The sequence below is a fragment of the Poromitra crassiceps genome (assembly GCF_964638095.1).
Source record: "Poromitra crassiceps genome assembly, chromosome: 3".
NCBI classification, from domain to species: domain Eukaryota; kingdom Metazoa; phylum Chordata; class Actinopteri; order Beryciformes; family Melamphaidae; genus Poromitra; species Poromitra crassiceps.
The window spans coordinates 34,674,449-34,694,492 of record NC_139625.1 but is presented as its reverse complement, the minus strand read 5'-3'; the positions used below and the strand labels follow the sequence as shown (position 1 = coordinate 34,694,492).

The following is a 20,044-nucleotide window of genomic DNA, read 5'->3' as shown; positions in this document are numbered from 1 at the left end:
TTCAAATGATGCACTTTCTTTCAAGTGTGATATAGACTTGGTATTCCCGTTTGTCGGCTATATATCCCAAATAGGTTAAAGCCAACTAATTCCCCAATGAAAAGTACTTGGAGAAATACAAGAAACTGTGTGCCTGTGATCAATTTTAGCAGAGCTACTTAAAACTATGGAATATATAGTCATACCATAAGATACACAAATATAACAATAAAGTCCCTTTAACACACTAGCCACACAGCCTATTACTGACACACAATGATTTTCGTTAGGGTCACCATGTGGGATGTTTTTACCCAATGAGAAAGTTGCTCATGAGACCAATTGTCCTTTTGAAAATATTTTTTATTTTGATAGACAACAACGATATACACATACAATCAAAGCGCTATAAAAGCCAACATTTAAGAAAAATAACGTGTCCTTAAAAAGATTGCCTCTAAGGTAAGAGCTTTACGTTTTGTTTGTTTTTGTTTTCTTTCTTTTTTCTTTTCTTTTTTACAAGAGCTGTGGAGATTGAAACCGACCCACGACAATTATCACAACTCGTAAATTTGACAAAACATTTTGGCTATACGACATGTAAACTGCCAGAACGATTCACATAATAATCACAACAAACACAACAATAAGTTACATAAAATAATAATTAGAATAAATAAATAAATAAACTTATGATGAAAAATATTGCAACAATCTTCCATAATAAAATATGTGCCAGCATTCAAAATTAAAACAATCTGTTGACTTTTTAAGGCAGTTATACAGCGGAATTTGGATGTGTATGTAGGCTATTTCGGACTAGGCATTTTTATACTAAAGGCATTTGTGGTTCTACTAAAAGGAATGCTTCACTCACTCTATTTCTTCTCATCAAAGTTGATAAGTTCTGTCACTCACAGACTAGCGTAAAGCTACAGTGTGATACAGCAGTCACAGTCGGTGAATCCAAAAGGCTTTGATGGGGAAAAAGATTTAGGAGAATTCAAAACATTTCTTAGGTCTAGAAGCTATCATTGAGCACATGTGCTGTCCTAGAAAAATACCCTTTAACAGTCAAACTAACGCTTTGTTGTATTTTTTTTATAAACTAATTTGAGACAAAATCTCAAAATAGGCCTATATGTAATTCAAAGATAGAGAGAAGCATTCAACAATCACTGATTGGCATGGAAAGACACCTCATTAAACACCATTTAAACATCAAGCCTGTCATTGGCCTCTACAGTATGGCGATGAGAATCACAAAATCTTCCAATTTCCCCCTCCCCAAAGCCTAAATTTTCCTTCTTTTTTAATCCCCTGTCAAAGGCACGAGTTTTGTCTTGTCTCTAGCAGGCAGGGCGCACAGGCATTTGAAGCAGGATCACCTGCCTGTTCTCCGAGGGGTGGCACTTGTTTATGTGCCTGGTGAGTCCCGGCGAGCTGTAGAGCGTGGCAGGGCAGTATTTGCACGGGTAAACCTGGGAGGAGTGCATGAGGCGCAGGTGTCTCTCCTGACCGGCCCTGCTGGTGAAACTCTCCCCGCACACCGGGCACAGCAGGCAGTCCACCGGGCTCAGATTGAGGGGGCTTTGGTTTGACGCCTCCTCTGAGGAAGAGGAGGATGAAGAGGAGGGCGCTGGAGCCTGCTCTTCCTCCAGCGCTTTCTTCTGCAGGGCCTGGTGTCCCATGATGTGTTTTCTTAGGTATGCCTGGCGCTTAAACCTCTTCCCGCAATACTGGCAGTCGTACGCGCCGTCTTCAGAACCCGACTCGGACAGCCCGGGACTCGGGGTGTCTCGTTCACTCATGTCTTTGGCTTCCTCGGAGACGGACTTGACACCCAGCGGGCCAGGCATTTTGGCCATTTCAGATTTGACGCTTTGCTGCTGTGCGGGTGGTATCGCCGGTGTAGCGCCGGTGCTGCTTGTCCGGGGTTTGTGCCAGCGGCGGTGAGAGGCGAGGTTGGCCGGGCAGCTGAACATCTTGTCGCACTCGGGACAGCGGTACTCGACCCGGACGATGCGGGAGCACTTGTGCTGGGCCAAGGAAAAGGGGTCCGCATACGCCTCCTTGCACAGCTGGCAGACAAACTCCCCCAAAGGCTTGTTCCCTCCGGATGATTGCGCCCTCGGCTTCGCCTCCACTGGTCCCTCTTTGATTTTGAGACCGAGCACGGGAGAAGTCGTCATCTCATCTTCAAAGTTGAGTTTTCTAATGGCTTTGGGTTTCTTGGAGGCGGGTTTGGACTTGCGCTCTGGTGCGCCCTCAGCCGCTGGCCTTTTGGTGCTGACCCGGTTGGTCGTGGCCGGGACAATGCTGCTGGTGGTGCCGCTGCGATTGCTGTTGCTGGTGCCAATCTTCAGGTCGACCGGGGCGAACAGGAGGTGGTCCAGGCCGGAGAGGGAGGCAGGTGTCGGGAATGACTCGGCAGAAATAGGCGAGCCCAGATTGAAACTTCGCTCGAAATATCCCCTGTCGTGCTCTGGCTTGCTGATGGGCCGGGTGGGACTGTAAAGGGCTTGGTACACCGCTTCGGGGTTGCCGAACTGCGCGGGTGGTTTCTCCAGCCGCGGCACCGTCGCGTCTGCCGCCGCTGTTGCGAAATCCAGTGGCGATGCCGCGGCGCGCCGGTCCGGGCTGCACGCCACCGTCGCCACGGACACCAGCGGGGAGGAGTCCGCCCGACTCGCCATTGGCAAGGCAGCTGGGGTGGGATGAGGCTCCTGGAGGTCATCTTCGTCAGACCGAGTCCTATAGGAAACATGTGCACATTTCTTGTTTCTTTTCACCAGGAATCCTTTGGGCATCTTTGCGAGTGGCGGCGGAAAGGCACTTTGGAGAGGCGGGCGCAGGCTCGAGTATCCAGGTTTGTGGAAATGATGGTCACACTAGAAGCTTATAGGACTTTATCTCTCCACTCTATCGATCCCTCTGTTGCTGAAATGTTTTCGTCTCCAAGGCATAGCTCCACTCTTTTTATGCCGGAATGATGCTATTGTTCTCGCCCCCCCCCTGTTGTAGCATCCCCGACCAATCGGATGGAACCAAGATCCCAGTGGATTTAGTTGTGGGAGGGCTCAAAGCCTGGGTTTGGTGGATTTCGTTGGAGGATGTGCAGATAGCTTAGCAGATGTACTTGCGGTTTATTACATTCATGTGTGCGCTGGGCCGGGCCCCTCCCCGACAGAGGCACACGCCGGGACCCTCCTCTTTTTACGGTCTGATGGGCCCCTATACAAATGCACACGTGCCACGGCTTTGTGGTTCTCCTCCGGGGGGCCCGGAGCTGCCAAAAGGAAATGTCTGTCACTGCCACAATCACAATCATCACAATTTAGAATTAAGACGGGGATGAGAGAAGCTTGGTTAATACAATGCCAGCTCAGTTTCACAACGTACATCTAACGTTGTGACATGTGCGTCAATTTACCTAACAGACAATTGTAGAATTATAACTTATAGTTTTGACAACCATGCCTGTTGTGCAGATCGGTGTTCACGTTGCATTGTTTACTTCGAGATATATATATATATATATATATATATATATATATATATATATATATATATATATATATATATATATATATATATATACAGTATATTCTGTGTGTGTGTGTGTGTGTGTGTGTGTGTGTGTGTGTGTGTGTGTGTGTATTCTATCCATTTTACACATGACCTTTACGCACACAGCGTCAGACCGACCAAAGAACCCAGCAGCCTATATTTTGTTTTAAGAGCTTTATTTTATGATGTTTTGCATAAACACTATTTAGAGAGAGTGTTTCTTTATTTTGGGGCACGTGTCTGTCTCGGTAGTTTAACTCGACATATAAATCAGACATCTCGCTGCATACATAAGTAATAAGAAGGCCCTCTGGTCTTTGTGCACAATAGCCACGTCTGCCCACGCTTGGATATCTTTTTTTCCTTCTTCGTTTGAAAGGCAAATTGACCTCTTCACTATGAAACGGGACTCATGGCCAATCTGGCCCACAGCTAGACGCGTGCTGGGCGGAATCTGTGCGCTAGACAAAGAAGGCCGCAGCCGAGGCTTGTGTTGTAAAATGCTGCACAAATTTCACAAGCAAAAATGTAGCTACCATTGTTGTCTGCTCCTGGTGGGAGCAGTTTAATAATGTAAAAATGATGTGCTATAACTTTCAGAATGTGTTAATTTTTGGGGTAAGATTGAATGTTCTCCACAAAATACTGGCCTTCAGCATAGACCTACCACAAAGTATGGATCAGTTGGATTATGCATTATTTGTTATCTGGACTGCCTAATAGATTTTCAAGTTTAATTTCTTAAGCAGTTTAATCAGTTTAAACACAATTGCTTTGATTCTTCAGCTGCCTACAATAAACAAATTAATAAATAAGACAACAATTTCCAGCTGATATCTTTAGCTATAAACTACAACACATGGCATAAACTACAACACTGCACTGTAGCCTATTGTGCATAATATTGTCCCCCCCCCCCCCTTCCCCCCCATAGTCACTAAATGTAGGCTGCCGTGCGCCACTTGGCAGAGGGCGCATTCTTTTTCCTTTCAGTCGCAGACCAGGGAGGAATTAATCTCCATCGTCGTGCATTGTTCCCCTCATTTGCATAAAGCTGCAGTATGACCAAGTCAAATAATTACACAATCGGAGCTGAGACGCAGGCCTACGCCTTTCAATGGGCCTCTCTGTCCTGGCGCCTCCTCACCTGCCTGAACGCACACCGTTATTTTATTAGATTTGGGTTTGGATGCATGGTTTGTTAACTGGCAGAGTTGCTGAAATAGTTCATATAGGCTATAGGCCTAATAACATGTGTGTTCTCCTCAGTGGGAAAATGGGCTATTTTGCATAAGCCAGACCAGAGAATAGAAACGGGAAAAGTTGTCAGAGTGAAATATTTATGTATGTAGGCTACATCATTCAGTGAACATTTCTTTTTGGAGAATTCATCAGGTCTGCTAATAGGCTATTAACCCGAAAATTCGCATATGGGCTAGCCGCTATACGAGGGATCAGCCGAGCAGCATTTTGGTAAACAAACCGCCACTGGCAACGGCAATGGAACGGAGCCTGAGTTTGAACGTCTGACTCTAGCCGGCTGACCGTGTTTACCATTTAAAAACTGCGATAGTTCACACAACTTTAACACGACATGCATAGGCCTATATTATAGCCTACATCAAACTCTTCAGCTAATGCTCTCACTCAGAATGTCAAAATATAAGCGATGACGTAGCCTATAGTTTTCGTTTGTTTGCCATGCACACCTAGCCTATAACTGCCGCGGTTACGCATTCTTGGGTGGCAGTGACGTCACGCTGATTCGTCCTTGCCACCCAGAAATGCGGAACCCCCCGGCAGTTAACTAGTAGGCTAGCCTATATATGAGTTCAGTGACAAACAAACGTTAATAGGCTATCTGAAAAACTATAGGACATCGCTTATATTTTGACATTCTGAGTGAGAGCAGAATTAGCTCAAGAGTTTGATGTCTAATAGGCTATGCATGTCGTGTTAAAGTTGTGTGAACTGTAGCAGTTTTTAAAATGTAAACAGAGTCAGCCGGCTAGAGTCAGACACTCAAGCCTCCCAAAGCTCACGCTCCATAGGGTTCCATTGCCGTTGCCACCCAGTGACCGGTTTGTTGACCAAAATGCTGCTTTGGTGTCTAATAGGCTATATCCTAACTTTTATTATGGTAGGCTATAGGCTATAGGATTATTTTTCGTTAGGACTTCTGTCTCTGCTGCGTGCCTGCTTCTCTTAAAGTAGGCTATAAAAAGTGTGAGCTTACAGATCTATTAGTCGTGCTTGTTGGACTACACGCTTTGATGGCATTTTAACGAGTTCCTCTTTCCCCGTCATTAATGTCTGTGAAGCGCGTCTAGCTTTGGCTGGACGGGCGCATGCGCGTGTTTGCTCAGTGGCGCGTGCTGGTGCTGCCCTACGCACTGAAGGCTCGGCGCCCAATTAGCATACAGCTGCTTCTCCCGTATAGCTACTGCAGGCTGAGCTAACCCCTAACCTCGAGCACCAGGCACCAGCTATATATAGGAGTTTCAATGCTTTTATAGAGATGCACCAATATGAACATTTTGGCCGATAGGCCTACCTATAACCAATTAACATTGCTGTTATGGCCAATAACCGATAGGCTATTTATGGATGTCAATAATAGTTTCTATGATAATCACATTTTGTAGCTACTGAAAAACACATGTAAACACTGTGAATGTGAAAATGTAGCCTAATGCCTTTGTTTATTTCCAAAACATTTAAAAGCCCATAAATCATAGACCGCATTGTTTCCTTGATATGACAATTTGGGGCAATATAGACAATCAATCAATCAATCAATCAATCAATCAAAACTTTAATCCAGAGACTCAAGGTAGGCTACATATAAAAAGATAGGCCTACATACAACAATAAAAAGACACCCTACAAAGACAGTAGGAAAGAAAACAAGGGTGAAATAAATAAGAGCAGTAGTCATAAAAGTGACCTGTACCATTGTCTCCACAGAGATGACTGATATCTGACATCACTACAGTAGGCATTAGCCAGCAGCCTGATGATGACATTCTGTGAAACATTAAGTCGACAGATACATTTAGGCTATACATCGAATTTCTTAGCAGTGCCTGGAAAGTGTTAACACCTGCCGTGACAAACATCTCACTTGCAGAGCTCCATCTAGGTCTCCTGAGCAATATTCTCATGGCATCATTATATGCCACCTGCAGTCTATGCATGCTCGCCCTCCTGTAATCTGACCACAAGTGGGCAGTATAGAGTGGTGTGCAGTAAACTCTAAACAGAGACACCCAAACTCCATCCGAGCACACTTTCGCGACAGAGTATTTGCTTGTGCATACATTTTGCGGCACTGTCTATAGATATAATAATCTGACAATTGTTTCGGAAATCAAATGGCCAAGATATTTAACCTTATCACTGACAGTGAGGTTATTATCAGACAATTTAAACACAGGAAATTTTAAACGTTTGTCCTCTTTGGTTCTGCAAATTAAAACAACACTCTTACTGGCACTGTATTTGATGTCATGTTCCAACCCATACTTAGTGCACATTGCTAAGAGCTGCTGGAGACCAGCACTACTCGGGCTCAAAACAACAAGATCATCAGCATACATTAAATGGTTCACAAGGGTATCACCAACAAGGCACCCCGTGTTGCACCCATTCAGATTTTTTGACAAATTGTCAACTCATTGCTGTTATTTTGCTCATCGGACTGATCCGATAGGCCTATATAAAAAAAAATACTAACATCGTCCGATACCGATATGATGGCTGATATATCATGCATCCCTACCCTTTTAATGTTGTCAATTTAATTAAGATAAAATCAAAAAGTATATGAAAAGGCAATAAAGTGTCTAGTAAAACCACTGTCTTGATACATTTGTACACCTTTGTGCAGATGACCATTTTAAACATGCCTAGCCTGTAGTTTGCTGTCTGGCATTTAGAGTTTGACCTCAAGAGAAACCTGCAGAGCTTCTGGGCTGAGAGCCCAGTTCTTACTTCATTGCACCACCTACAGGATGAAAGATTAATAAAGATATTGTAGGAAAGTTTCCCATAATAAGGTATAGTCACACACAGAGGTCTCATCCCGCTATTTCTACCACACATTAGTCACAGCTATAGAGTGAGTTTTCCAGCAGTTTGGTCACTTTACACTGATTAGATCACCCATCCCTCGTTTTCGCCAGATGTACAGAAACCTCCTGTATTTGCCAAAATGAATGATTGGCTCCGTGTGTTTTGCCAACCCTAGCCAATTTGAAAGTGCAATAGGACATGGCTGTAATTGGTGCTCACTACATGACCACCCTCAATGCATTGTCAATCAATTATTGTAATGGATTAGCCTGAGTCCTATTCTGGCTGGGTGTAATCTGATAGAGGGCTCTTTCAGCACCATGGAGAGAGACAGTGAGGAACCCAGATTTAATCAGGCTAGCTGTGGACACCACACAGCCCTAGCTCCAGCCTTTGTCCCCTGGCTGAAAACAAGCGGGCACGGACACAAGAACAATTACACGTTAGAACAAAAGTGCCACAGCTTAATGAAGTGATCAGTTTTTAAATAGTTCTAAATGGGTTTGTCTAAAACAGATGTGTTGTTATTTTTGACAGAGAAAAACAGCCATAAGCTTCACCCCAACTGCTGTCTTGATGAAGTTAGGCTATTCTATTCTGAATCTACCTACCTGTTTGTAATTCCCATTTGTTGATCACTTATTTCACACTTCTTTTAGTTTTAAAATGTGCATACGTAATACAGAGTGCAGTCATATAAACCCACTGACCTCATCTTTGGTTGTAATGAAGAGCAAGGCGCATGAGCGTGTAACTGTTGCTAGGCGAAAGTCTATTATTCTAATTCTTTATTATTGCTATTTTGAAAATATGTTTTATTTCCACTGTTTTGAAAGAACAGCTCATGCTATTGTGCTGACTTGGCCAGAGAGCATGTGTCCTCCTCACTCATGACAAATTGTCCCTCATGACAGAACAAATTCCTTGTGCTATTTTTGAAGACCTGCTTTTTCAGGTTCCTCTTGTTTGCAATGAAGGCATGAGGCACTGGCAAACCTAACAGGGTGGGCTAAAGATGGCCATGTGGTACGATCATCTGTATCTCTTTCAGAAACTTCTTCCTCACTGCCTTTTACAATATAGAAGAATTTGGTGTGATTACATGAGGGCTATGGATTTCCTTTAAAAGTGGACTTGAATCAAGACACTATATATAGGCAGTATGATTTCCTCTATGTATCCTCAGATTGATTTGACACATGGCTTTGATGGACTTTTCTCCTGGTGTGCAGATCACAGAAGCATCCAGTGCTACAGTATACCAGGCAGATCAACAAGTCCAAGCCATTGGATATCAAATATGCTTCTTTCTGAAAGACCCGCTGACTGAGGCTGCCAGGCTAGTCTCTTAGAACAGACGAGTTGGCTTCCGCAATTTTCAAATGCTTCCGCCATACCGTCTGTACTTCGTGGGGGAGAATCATGCACCAACCGGAATGGGAAGTAGAAAGGCGGGTTTTCCGCTCATTAGTCCAATCAGAATCGCAGAAAGGCGGGTCTTCCGCTCATTAGTCCAATCAGAATCCAATATGCCGCATTTTTCGTGGACACACGTGTCGTGATTGGTCGGATTCCGTCGAACTTCTTTCCTGTCTGAAGGTTTTTTTTCCCAACTTCCCTGTGCATGTTCTGGGGGTGTAACATACAGACTGTGTATAGCTGCATTCGCCGGATGTAGATGAGACAGTCTGTTTTAAGAGACTACTGCCAGGCTGACCCCTCCGCCCTGAGAAAATACATTTGGTCCAGACAGATGATCATTTTAGATGTAAGTTACCGCATCTTTCCAATCTGTTGACTATCCTTGTATTCCCGCTCAACACTGATGGCATGATGCCACTGTGTGGGTCACATATAGTCTATTGCAGTGGTTCTCAACCTTTTTGCCCCCTTGACCCCTTTGAAACAAAACAATGCCAACTGGCAGCGCCCGTCACAGGCGTTCATATGAAGAGTGGTGATCAGTTCAACCAAAGAATCATTTTCATTTGATTAATTATCAGAGGACTAGATGCTGAAAACTATATTCACCAAATCTTCTATAATAAGAAAGTGATGTGCATGTGTGAGAGTGAGTGTGGGGGCAGAATTGTGTTTGGCCAGAGCTATGCTATTTTACTTGCGATCGGGCGGAATCTTCCCCTGCGGGTGACTTCAAGGGACAGCTCACCCTAAAATCCAAAATACATATTTTTCCTTTCACCTGTACGGCTATTTATCCATCTACATTGTTTTGTGTTAGTTGCCTGAGTTTTGGAGATATCGGCCCTAGAGATGTCTGCCTTCTCTCCAATACAATGGAACTGGATGGCACTCGGCTTGTGGTGCTCAAAACGGCAAAAACGTACATTTGAAAAACTCAACAGCAATGTCTCTTTCCAGAAATCATGACCCGGTTACTCAAGATAATCCACAGACCTTGTTATGAGCAGTTTCATGGAGGAACTATTTTCTTTAGCTAGCTACCCGCTAGCTGCTAGCTAGTTCCTGAAGCTGCTCACAACTAGGTCTGTGGATTATCTTGGGTAATCGGGTCATTAAGCAGCGCTGTCGAGTTGCAGCAAAATGTACAGTTTGTGATGTACTTTGAAAGGGTCCGATGTTTAAAGAATCAAATTGTGTATTATCAGCTTTATTTTACCATTCAAACGTAGCGAGCTCCCTTCCTGGCTATTCATTGGGTACTGAGTCATGCATTTTGGACCTCCACTGACGCCACTCTCTTTCTACTTCTTCTTCTTTTTGGTGTTTTATGGCATTTGGCATCCTCAATGTTGCATTACCGCCCTCTTCTGGATCCATCCATCCACTGTTTCCCTGCCGAGAGATTGCTCTCTTCTTCGTCTTTGGCGTTTTATGCCAGCCGACATCCCCCATCCCCTCACCTCCTCCTTCTGGATTTATCCACCCACTGCTTTCCCCCATCCTGCCCCTCTGGTCCTCTTAGGTCTCTTCTTCTTCCTCCTCTTCTTCACAACCACACACACACCTAAACTACCTCACACCCTACTAAACACCCCTGTATCCCTTACACACACACACACACACACACACACACGCACGCACACATGCGCGCGCGCACACGCGCACACACACACACACACACACACACACCTAAACTACCTCACACCCTACTAAACACCCCTGTATCCCTTACACACACACACACACACACACACACACACACGCGCGCACGCACACGCAGACACACACACACACACACACACACACACACACACACACACACACACACACACACCTAAACTACCTCAGACCCTACTAAACACCCCTGTATACAAAAGCTAACAGAGCCCTGCTCTGCGCTCTCATGCTCACTAATCCATTTAATGTGATTTCCTGCACCCCTGACTTCCTCAGATTCTCCTTCATCACCTCTCTCTGCGCCCCATACACCTCAGAACAGAACCACATGTTCCACTGACTCCTCCTCCTTCATCACCTCTCTCTGCATCCCATACACCTCAGAACAGAACCACATGTTCCACTGACTCCTCCTCCTTCATCACCTCTCTCTGCGCCCCATACACCTCAGAACAGAACCACATGTTCCACTGACTCCTCCTCCTTCATCACCTCTCTGCGTCCCATACACCTCAGAACAGAACCACATGTTCCACTGACTCCTCCTCCTTCATCACCTCTCTGCGCCCCATACACCTCAGAACAGAACCACATGTTCCACTGACTCCTCCTCCTTCATCACCTCTCTCTGCGTCCCATACACCTCAGAACAGAACCACATGTTCCACTGACTCCTCCTCCTTCATCACCTCTCTGCGTCCCATAAACCTCAGAACAGAACCACATGTTCCACTGACTCCTCCTCCTTCATCACCTCTCTCTGCGCCCCATACACCTCAGAACAGAACCACATGTTCCACTGACTCCTCCTCCTTCATCACCTCTCTGCGTCCCATACACCTCAGAACAGAACCACATGTTCCACTGACTCCTCCTCCTTCATCACCTCTCTGCGCCCCATACACCTCAGAACAGAACCACATGTTCCACTGACTCCTCCTCCTTCATCACCTCTCTCTGCGTCCCATACACCTCAGAACAGAACCACATGTTCCACTGACTCCTCCTCCTTCATCACCTCTCTGCGCCCCATACACCTCAGAACAGAACCACATGTTCCACTGACTCCTCCTCCTTCATCCCCTCTCTCTGCGCCCCATACACCTCAGAACAGAACCACATGTTCCACTGACTCCTCCTCCTTCATCACCTCTCTCTGCGCCCCATACACCTCAGAACAGAACCACATGTTCCACTGACTCCTCCTCCTTCATCACCTCTCTCTGCGTCCCATACACCTCAGAACAGAACCACATGTTCCACTGACTCCTCCTCCTTCATCACCTCTCTCTGCGCCCCATACACCTCAGAACAGAACCACATGTTCCACTGACTCCTCCTCCTTCATCACCTCTCTCTGCGTCCCATACACCTCAGAACAGAACCACATGTTCCACTGACTCCTCCTCCTTCATCACCTCTCTGCGCCCCATACACCTCAGAACAGAACCACATGTTCCACTGACTCCTCCTCCTTCATCACCTCTCTCTGCGCCCCATACACCTCAGAACAGAACCACATGTTCCACTGACTCCTCCTCCTTCATCACCTCTCTGCGTCCCATACACCTCAGAACAGAACCACATGTTCCACTGACTCCTCCTCCTTCATCACCTCTCTCTGCGCCCCATACACCTCAGAACAGAACCACATGTTCCACTGTCTCCTCCTCCTGATGCCCTCTGATATTTCCCTATTACTTTCAGTGTTTTGTTTAGTGCACAATGTCCCAACCTTAACCTTGTCAATACAACACTTTCTTACTAGATTGCTCTGCACTGATGATCACTTATTAGATTGGTGATGTCACCAGTGATGCCACTCAAGCGCTCAATGATGATGTCATCAGTGAGTGATGTCATCAGTGATGATGTCACCAGATTATGTCATCATTGCTCGCGTGACATCACATCATTAGGTAATTAGGCCAATTACCTAATTAAAAAATCTGGCTCCGTCAGGTCACCCACACGGGTGCTCTTTACACTTCCTGAAAGTTTCAGCTGGATCGCACATAAAATAGCATAGCTGTGGCCGAACAAAATTCTGCTCACTCACACCGCTCGAGGTCCTGACCCCCACGTTGAGAACCACTGCAGTCTCTTGCATCAAGTAAGCTTGGTTCTCTGTGACTGCCATCTCCTGGAAGAACCAGAAAAGTAGCTGTTGGCAATCTCAGAGAAGTCAGCACGTTGCTCTGGGATGGCGGCTGACCTCCTCTTGGAACCGGCACCAGTAAAAGCAAAAGGCATTCTGTACCCAGCTGTTGGAAAAGCACAGAAGGTGAGCAGGGAAATTGCCTGTTTGTCTATGAGGGCAATGCAGAGGCTGCTGTCTAGACTGTCTAAAGTGTAGGCTACTTTAGAAGGATGCCCAGCAGACCTCTCTCTAAGAAGGAAAAAAAAGCCCTGTAGAGTGGCCGAGCGAAACAGTAATGGACCTCGATGTCGACTGGAACTGCCTCAGACATGTTTTGTACTTTTGACCATGATATTGATGAGGATAAGGACAGATGTTTCCATGTCACTTGCATCATCATCTTTCTGAAAAGCTGCTTAGACATTGGTCTCAATTAGTGGAGTGGATTCATATATACTGTATGTTTATGACAAATTAGAGGAGGAGGTGGAATGTGGAGCCTCAATGTGTCAAAGATATGACTAGAATGGTCTGGGTTCAAATGCAGTGCATAACAGCTACAAAAGACAATATCATTAGCTGCAAATGGTTCCTGTATAATCAATCAGTTCAGAAAAAGCCCCTTCAAGGAAAATCACAGATGGTTTTATTCGTCATCTGTGTTTTTTTTTTACATGTGCAAAGATCTAAACAATGGCTTCTAAGTAGCCCATTCTTCTCTTTTCCAAGAACGGTGATTAATAGCATCCTATCAAAATGACGTTTTCCCTGCCTATCAGTTTCAAGTCCCAGGGGCATGTTTAGCCCTAATTTACTCATCAAACGCATCCGAGTGTCTCTCGATAATCTGTGCAGTCCGTTGGTGGTGTGAGGTGGGGTCCCCTGTCAGAAAGCATGCCCTGGAATGTTAAACACTAATTCACCTCTGTGGATAAAGCGATTGTTCTATCTGGGAGATGATTAAAACGTCCCTGGCACTTTCTCTCTCCCCTCTGTGCTAACCTCTGACGTCCGTCAAATCCATTTCTGTATTCATGAGGTTGACGACAAAGCGCAGGCGGGAGCGGGCTGCCGTATTACAGATAATAAGGCCAGCGGGCGCCACATGCACTGCCTACCGCAGGTTTCCCCCTGCCTGCCCCAGCTCATTCAATTACTTCATAAGAGTTCTCCGAGGCACAGCTGCACTATGGGGGTGAAGAGGAGTAAATTGAGGTACATTCATGTAGACACACACACACACACACACACCTCAGGGATACAAAGAAGAGAAGACACATCCCTTCAGACAAGCCGGTGTACAGAGCATAATAGGTTATTGACTGGCATTTACTTTGCTAGTCAATGCCTTTCCCACACAAGTAGGCAGCAAAAGAGTGATACAACGAGGTCCATCTTCTGCTGCTCATTGGCTCACTGAAGATTGTAATGATATTGATAATGACTTCAATGACTCCATATAAGAAAAATGAAATCAGGCCCATTGCTCACAGACTCTTATGAGGTGACCATTATCTTGATGGAAGTGTAGACAGCAGATGTATCATCTAGGAACATGAGAGATGGAGTCTCACAGACCCTAATGGGCCCCCATCCTTTATCTGTTGACACGTGGGGCTGCACAATGGTCATCGTTCTTATAGGCTACAACCTAGTATTGGGTTTGATCTCAGATATTCATCTAAAGATGCATTAGACCCATGTGAAAAACACTGTGATTGATAAATGCAAAGCTGAGCCTATTTCTTCAGTTCAGATTCATAATGCTGCATCGGAAATAATAGGCCTAAATGATTTGTTCTTGATAACTACCCCAGTACTAGGCTTTGTCCTTAATGGAAGGGCTATTGAAGTTTGTCTGCTGAGTGTTATCAGCGTTGTCATGGGAGAACTGAGGCGACCGGTTGCTGTCCAAGGTGCTGAACCTCTGCCCTTCAGTTTACAGTACAGCTTGTTGTGCTGTCAGCTCCATGAAACAGACAGGGCCAGTGGGAAATAAGGAGCTGCTGCCTTCACAGTCATAGCCTGGGGTGATCATAACACTCCCTATTTGTTTAATAATGGCCAAGATAATGCATTTCTACAATAACCTCACTAATGTGTCATGTTTTATGTTAACTTTCATTTTAAGGCTTCCGTTTTATTTTAGAGCAAATTAGTTTGCTGGCAACTGGCTGCAATGAAAGAATAAAACAAAAGCAAACGGGAGCTACAGTGTGCGGCCTTTATTTGTTTATTTCACTGCGTTTTCTATTAGGTCCAGGCAGCACCTGCCTTTGAAACGGGTTGGGATGTGCGTATCTTTTTTCACTGTTATAACTGGCTGCAGATATACATGTATATATATGTGCTATAGGCTATTTCCAATTAATGTTCTGTTGATGTGTTGTTGTCCACACAAGTATAAGATGGCATGAGAAATGAGCGAAGTACTGGTTCTACTTCAAGTATGTAGATACATCCTCATGCATGTACATCAAGCAAATGGCCTTTCCTTGACCTTTCATTTTGGAATGCTACATTTTCCAAACAAAGAATTCCCTGAATTGACACACTCTTCATTAGATGGCATATAATTTGCATCCTCTTATAATTCGTGCTGCTTCCTTGATTATTAAATGATCATCCTAATTAGGCAGTATAATAGGGTTAATCAGACTCTGCTCATCACACTTATTATTATTCCTGCAAAAAATGAGGGCAAAAAGATACTTGATTAATTATATCAGCCTTTTCATCAGCCAGGCTCCCATCCCCCCTCTGAAATTAATATAATGTTGTAAATGGAAGGAAGGAGCTGGCCGGACACAGACAGATGAAAGATTTCACTCAAATTAATTAAGCACTAATTATGCGGCAGGAGTTGGGAGCAGTTTGCATAATGAGGTCTATCAAATGAGATCAGTCATGGAGAGGGGCTGTAGAGTTTCTATACACCCTTCAGATGATACACACACACACTGCTGCACTACGCTGACCTGAACTCATGAAGATGATACACACACTGCTGCACTACGCTGACCTGAACTCATGAAGATGATACACACACTGCTGCACTACGCTGACCTGAACTCATGAAGATGATACACACACGCACACACACACACACATGCACATGCACACGCACACACACACACACACACACACACACACACACACACACACACACACACACACACACACACACACACACACACACACACTGATGCACTACACTGACTTGAACTCATGAAGATGATACACACACACTGCTGCACTACACTGACCTGCACTCATGAAGATGATACACACACTGCTGCACTACACTGACCTGCACTCATGAAGATCACACACACACACACACACACACACACACACACACACACACACACACACACACACACACACACACACACTGCTGCACTACACTGACCGGAACTCATGAAGATGATACACACACACACACACACACACACACACACACACACACACACACACACACACACACACACACACACACACACACACACACACACACACACACACACTCACTCACTGATGTACTACACTGACTTGAACTCATGAAGATGATACACACACACTGCTGCACTACACTGACCTGCACTCATGAAGATGATACACACACATGGCTGCACTACACTGACCTGCACTCATGAAGATGATACACACACTGGCTGCACTACACTGACCTGCACTCATGAAGATGATACACACACACACACACACACACACACACACACACACACACACACACACACACACACACACTGCTGCACTACACTGACCGGAACTCATGAAAATGTTACACACACACACACACACACACACACACACACACACACACACACACACACACACACACACACACACACACACACACACTGCTGCACTACACACACTGAAGATGATACACACACACAGCTGCACTACACTGACCTGCACTACACTGACCTGAACTCATGAAGTGGGCTAGCACTGAAGTGGGAAAAGGGTTAAATCCCCTTTTGGGCTCGTGTCGTGAGGCTTGCCAGCATGCTACCAACGGGAACCTTCCTCACTTAGCATGCTATGCCACAAATGTGAAATGGTTTATTGTACTTGTGGGTCACTGAAGTGGGGGTGTAACAATACACGTATTCGTATAGAACCCTTTAGGTGTGAGGCTTTAGGTTCAATACGCATTGCAAACCGAATGAATCTTTCTCTGCAACAGTGGAAGTCTTCTACAGTACAAGGGTATCATGGTAAACTAAAACTGAGACAAAAAGACAAAAGGTGTTAAAAAGAACATTTTCGTAAATTTAAACTGTGAAAATAATAAAATAAATAAATAAGTAAATAGATAAAATCACAATCAAGGAAATTTCTCTGTCATTTCTACTTTTTTCTGCATCGAAAACATACCAAACCGTGATACCACTGTCGTGTGGTATTGAACAGAACCGAACCGTGCATTTTGTGAACCGTTACACCCCTAACTTGAAGGTAGCCTATTGCATCTAGCTAGGAGATTAATATAATATACAGTATGTGACCTGCTCTGACCAAATCAGTCACATGTAGCACTGGCCCGTTTGTGTAGAAACGAGATTTTATGAAAAAATATTGATCGGTGTATCTCATTCAAGGGCGAATACCTGGTTTCACAAGTTGGGGGGACACAATAAAATCTGGAGTGCCGGCCCTCTAGGGGGGTCCGGGGGCATGCCCCCCCGGAAGATTGTTTTTTACATTTTAAAGTAAAATGCATCAATTTGGTGCACTCTGAGGGGAAGATTAACAGGCTAGATCTATGAAGAACTACACACATCACTAAATACATGCCTTTTAGACACCACCTCATCCAACTCATCAGAGCTCTGATATGAAAGCAGGTGACATGAACAAGGCATAGAACAATACTGATGTGAAAGCCAGAGCCATATTGAAATGACGTTGGTTGTATTATTATTATCATTATTATTATTATTAGTGTGCTTTATTTTAAATTCAACCATGTTCATTCACTTCCTCTCATCACCTAACCCTTTATACAGCAGCAGGGACGTGCAGAGAATGCTAGAGGGGCAGGGGCTGGCAAAAAAGTTTTAACGTTTTTAGCCAGATTTAGAGCAATATCTCAATTTAAATTAACATTTGGATGATACTTGTCACAGAAAAATAACTCCACAAACTGAATAATATTAGTACAAAAGTTAAATTTGCTGTTACAATACTGTTGTGATATCATTATTTAGTCTTAAGAAAAGCCAAACTCTGTGAGTGCTGCCTTCAGGGACGGCTTGGAAAGGGGAAAGTCCATACAGAGCGCCATTAGAAATGCATTCAGGGTCTGGAGAGGCCACTTTTTACAGACGAGAAAATCCGTGGCAATCTTTTGGAGTAGCCTATAGCTTATAATTAGCAACTCAATTAACATTCTCAGCCATAATATGATGGCTGGTCAAACAGTAGCGTATTAAGCATGATTTTTTCAGTTTACCCACGATTTTTTCAGTTTAAAAAGTGGGGGGGACAGAATCAAGGTTTTGAAAAGTGGGGGGGACATGTCCCCCCTGTCCCCAGTGGAAAATTCGCCCCTGATCTCATTCAATCTTTGGAGTACAACGATAATTTTGGTATCACCAGAAAACTTACATACTCCTCTTTCCAACAGTGTATACAACTCAAAATGTGTTTTGGGGGTCAATGTGACTGATTTTGATAGACCAGGTCACATATACACTGTATGTTTTTCTATCAGCCAAAGCTATCACATAATGAATTCACCATTCCAGTGATGGGCAATAAGAACAGAGTGTACCTTTAAATTCAAGCTAATTACCAACAACCTGCTTCCAGACTCGAGGGAGACTTAAGGCCTAATCACCTCCCAATGCAAGTCTTTTGCTGTTCACAGTTATTGTTGATCAGGGACTCCGCTGTAGCTATCCATTGAGAGCATGGGCAGAGGGATTAAACACACATCAACTCACCATCTCTTAATTGTCTGTTTAATCACAGCTGATGGCCAGTCTATGGAGTTTGAGTTACTTGAATTGATTTGTGCCATCGTTGCAGCAATCATACATTGGCTAATCAGGGTGCACACCCCTGCACTTCCCTTCAAGGCCTTCCAAGTGGAATTACAAAGACTATGATTAGTTAATCAAATGTAGAACCCAATGTCTCATCGGCTGTCCTTTCTTTATTTGTGTATACACCTTATCTAAATGGAAATTGTATAGCTGTGGCACTTCTAGAAGGACAAATCTACATGTGAATGATCCTCCTCGAGCCCTCGGCAGTGAATACATAATACGATCTTTCACTCCCAATCATCCTGTAATGGCATCATGGGGGCTTATTTCATGGCTGAACAGCCATATTTGTTGTCAATTCTCATGCGAATGATGCAGTCACTCAGTCTGTGGTGAAGTAAATCATAAAGCCCTAGACAATGACTCTTTAAATGCACGATGATGCAAGGCAGAATGTCAAGACTGTATTATTTTGAAGGAGGGTGTCCAGGAGAAAGCAGACAGGATGTGAAAGTAAGGCAGCTTTATGGTAGTATATATGATTTAAATACCGGTAATTAAATTTGAATTGCATCACCTTCTTCAGTTATGTTTATAGCCCCTTATCACACAAGCATGTCTCAAAAGGCTTTACATAACATCAATCGACATAGACATTTTCCTAGATGACAATATGATACTACAGAAACAGGGCATGTCTTTAGACTGTGGGAGGAAACCCACACCAACACGGGGAGAACATGCAAACTCCACACAGAAAGGACGGGCTGGAGATTCAAACCCACGATCTTCTTGCTGTGAGGCGACAGTACTAACCACTGAGCCACTGTGCCACCTAATTATAAATGCCATAGACTTTGGCTTCTTTTATAGCAACATTGATATTATGGATATATACAGTAGATCTCAGAAACCCCCTGATTTTGTAAGTATGATTCAGTAGTGTTCACTGTGCTTGGTTGGAATGGACTTAGATTTAAAATCATAGTCATTTATTTACCACATACTCTTTACCTACATATGTGCTGTGCGGGATCCGTTGCTCTATGATAACTTCCGTCTAGGGGCAGCCGACTTGACCCGCTCACTCACTGGAATCACCTCTATTATCCGTCAGTGACAGCCACCCTTTGGAAGGCGGGGGCCTTCCTGAAAGGTA

At 44.4% G+C, this 20,044-nt stretch overlaps 1 protein-coding gene across 1 annotated transcript; it reads right to left on the bottom strand.

Moving 5' to 3' along the window:
• Window positions 1–1,328: 1,328 nt before the first annotated feature.
• insm1b (insulinoma-associated 1b) lies at window positions 1,329–2,789 on the bottom strand (the record flags this gene model as incomplete). Its single annotated transcript, XM_083633550.1, has 1 exon — window positions 1,329–2,789. The coding sequence occupies one exon, from the start codon at window positions 2,787–2,789 to the stop codon at window positions 1,329–1,331; it is 1,461 nt and encodes a 486-aa protein (XP_083489676.1).
• Window positions 2,790–20,044: the final 17,255 nt, after the last annotated feature.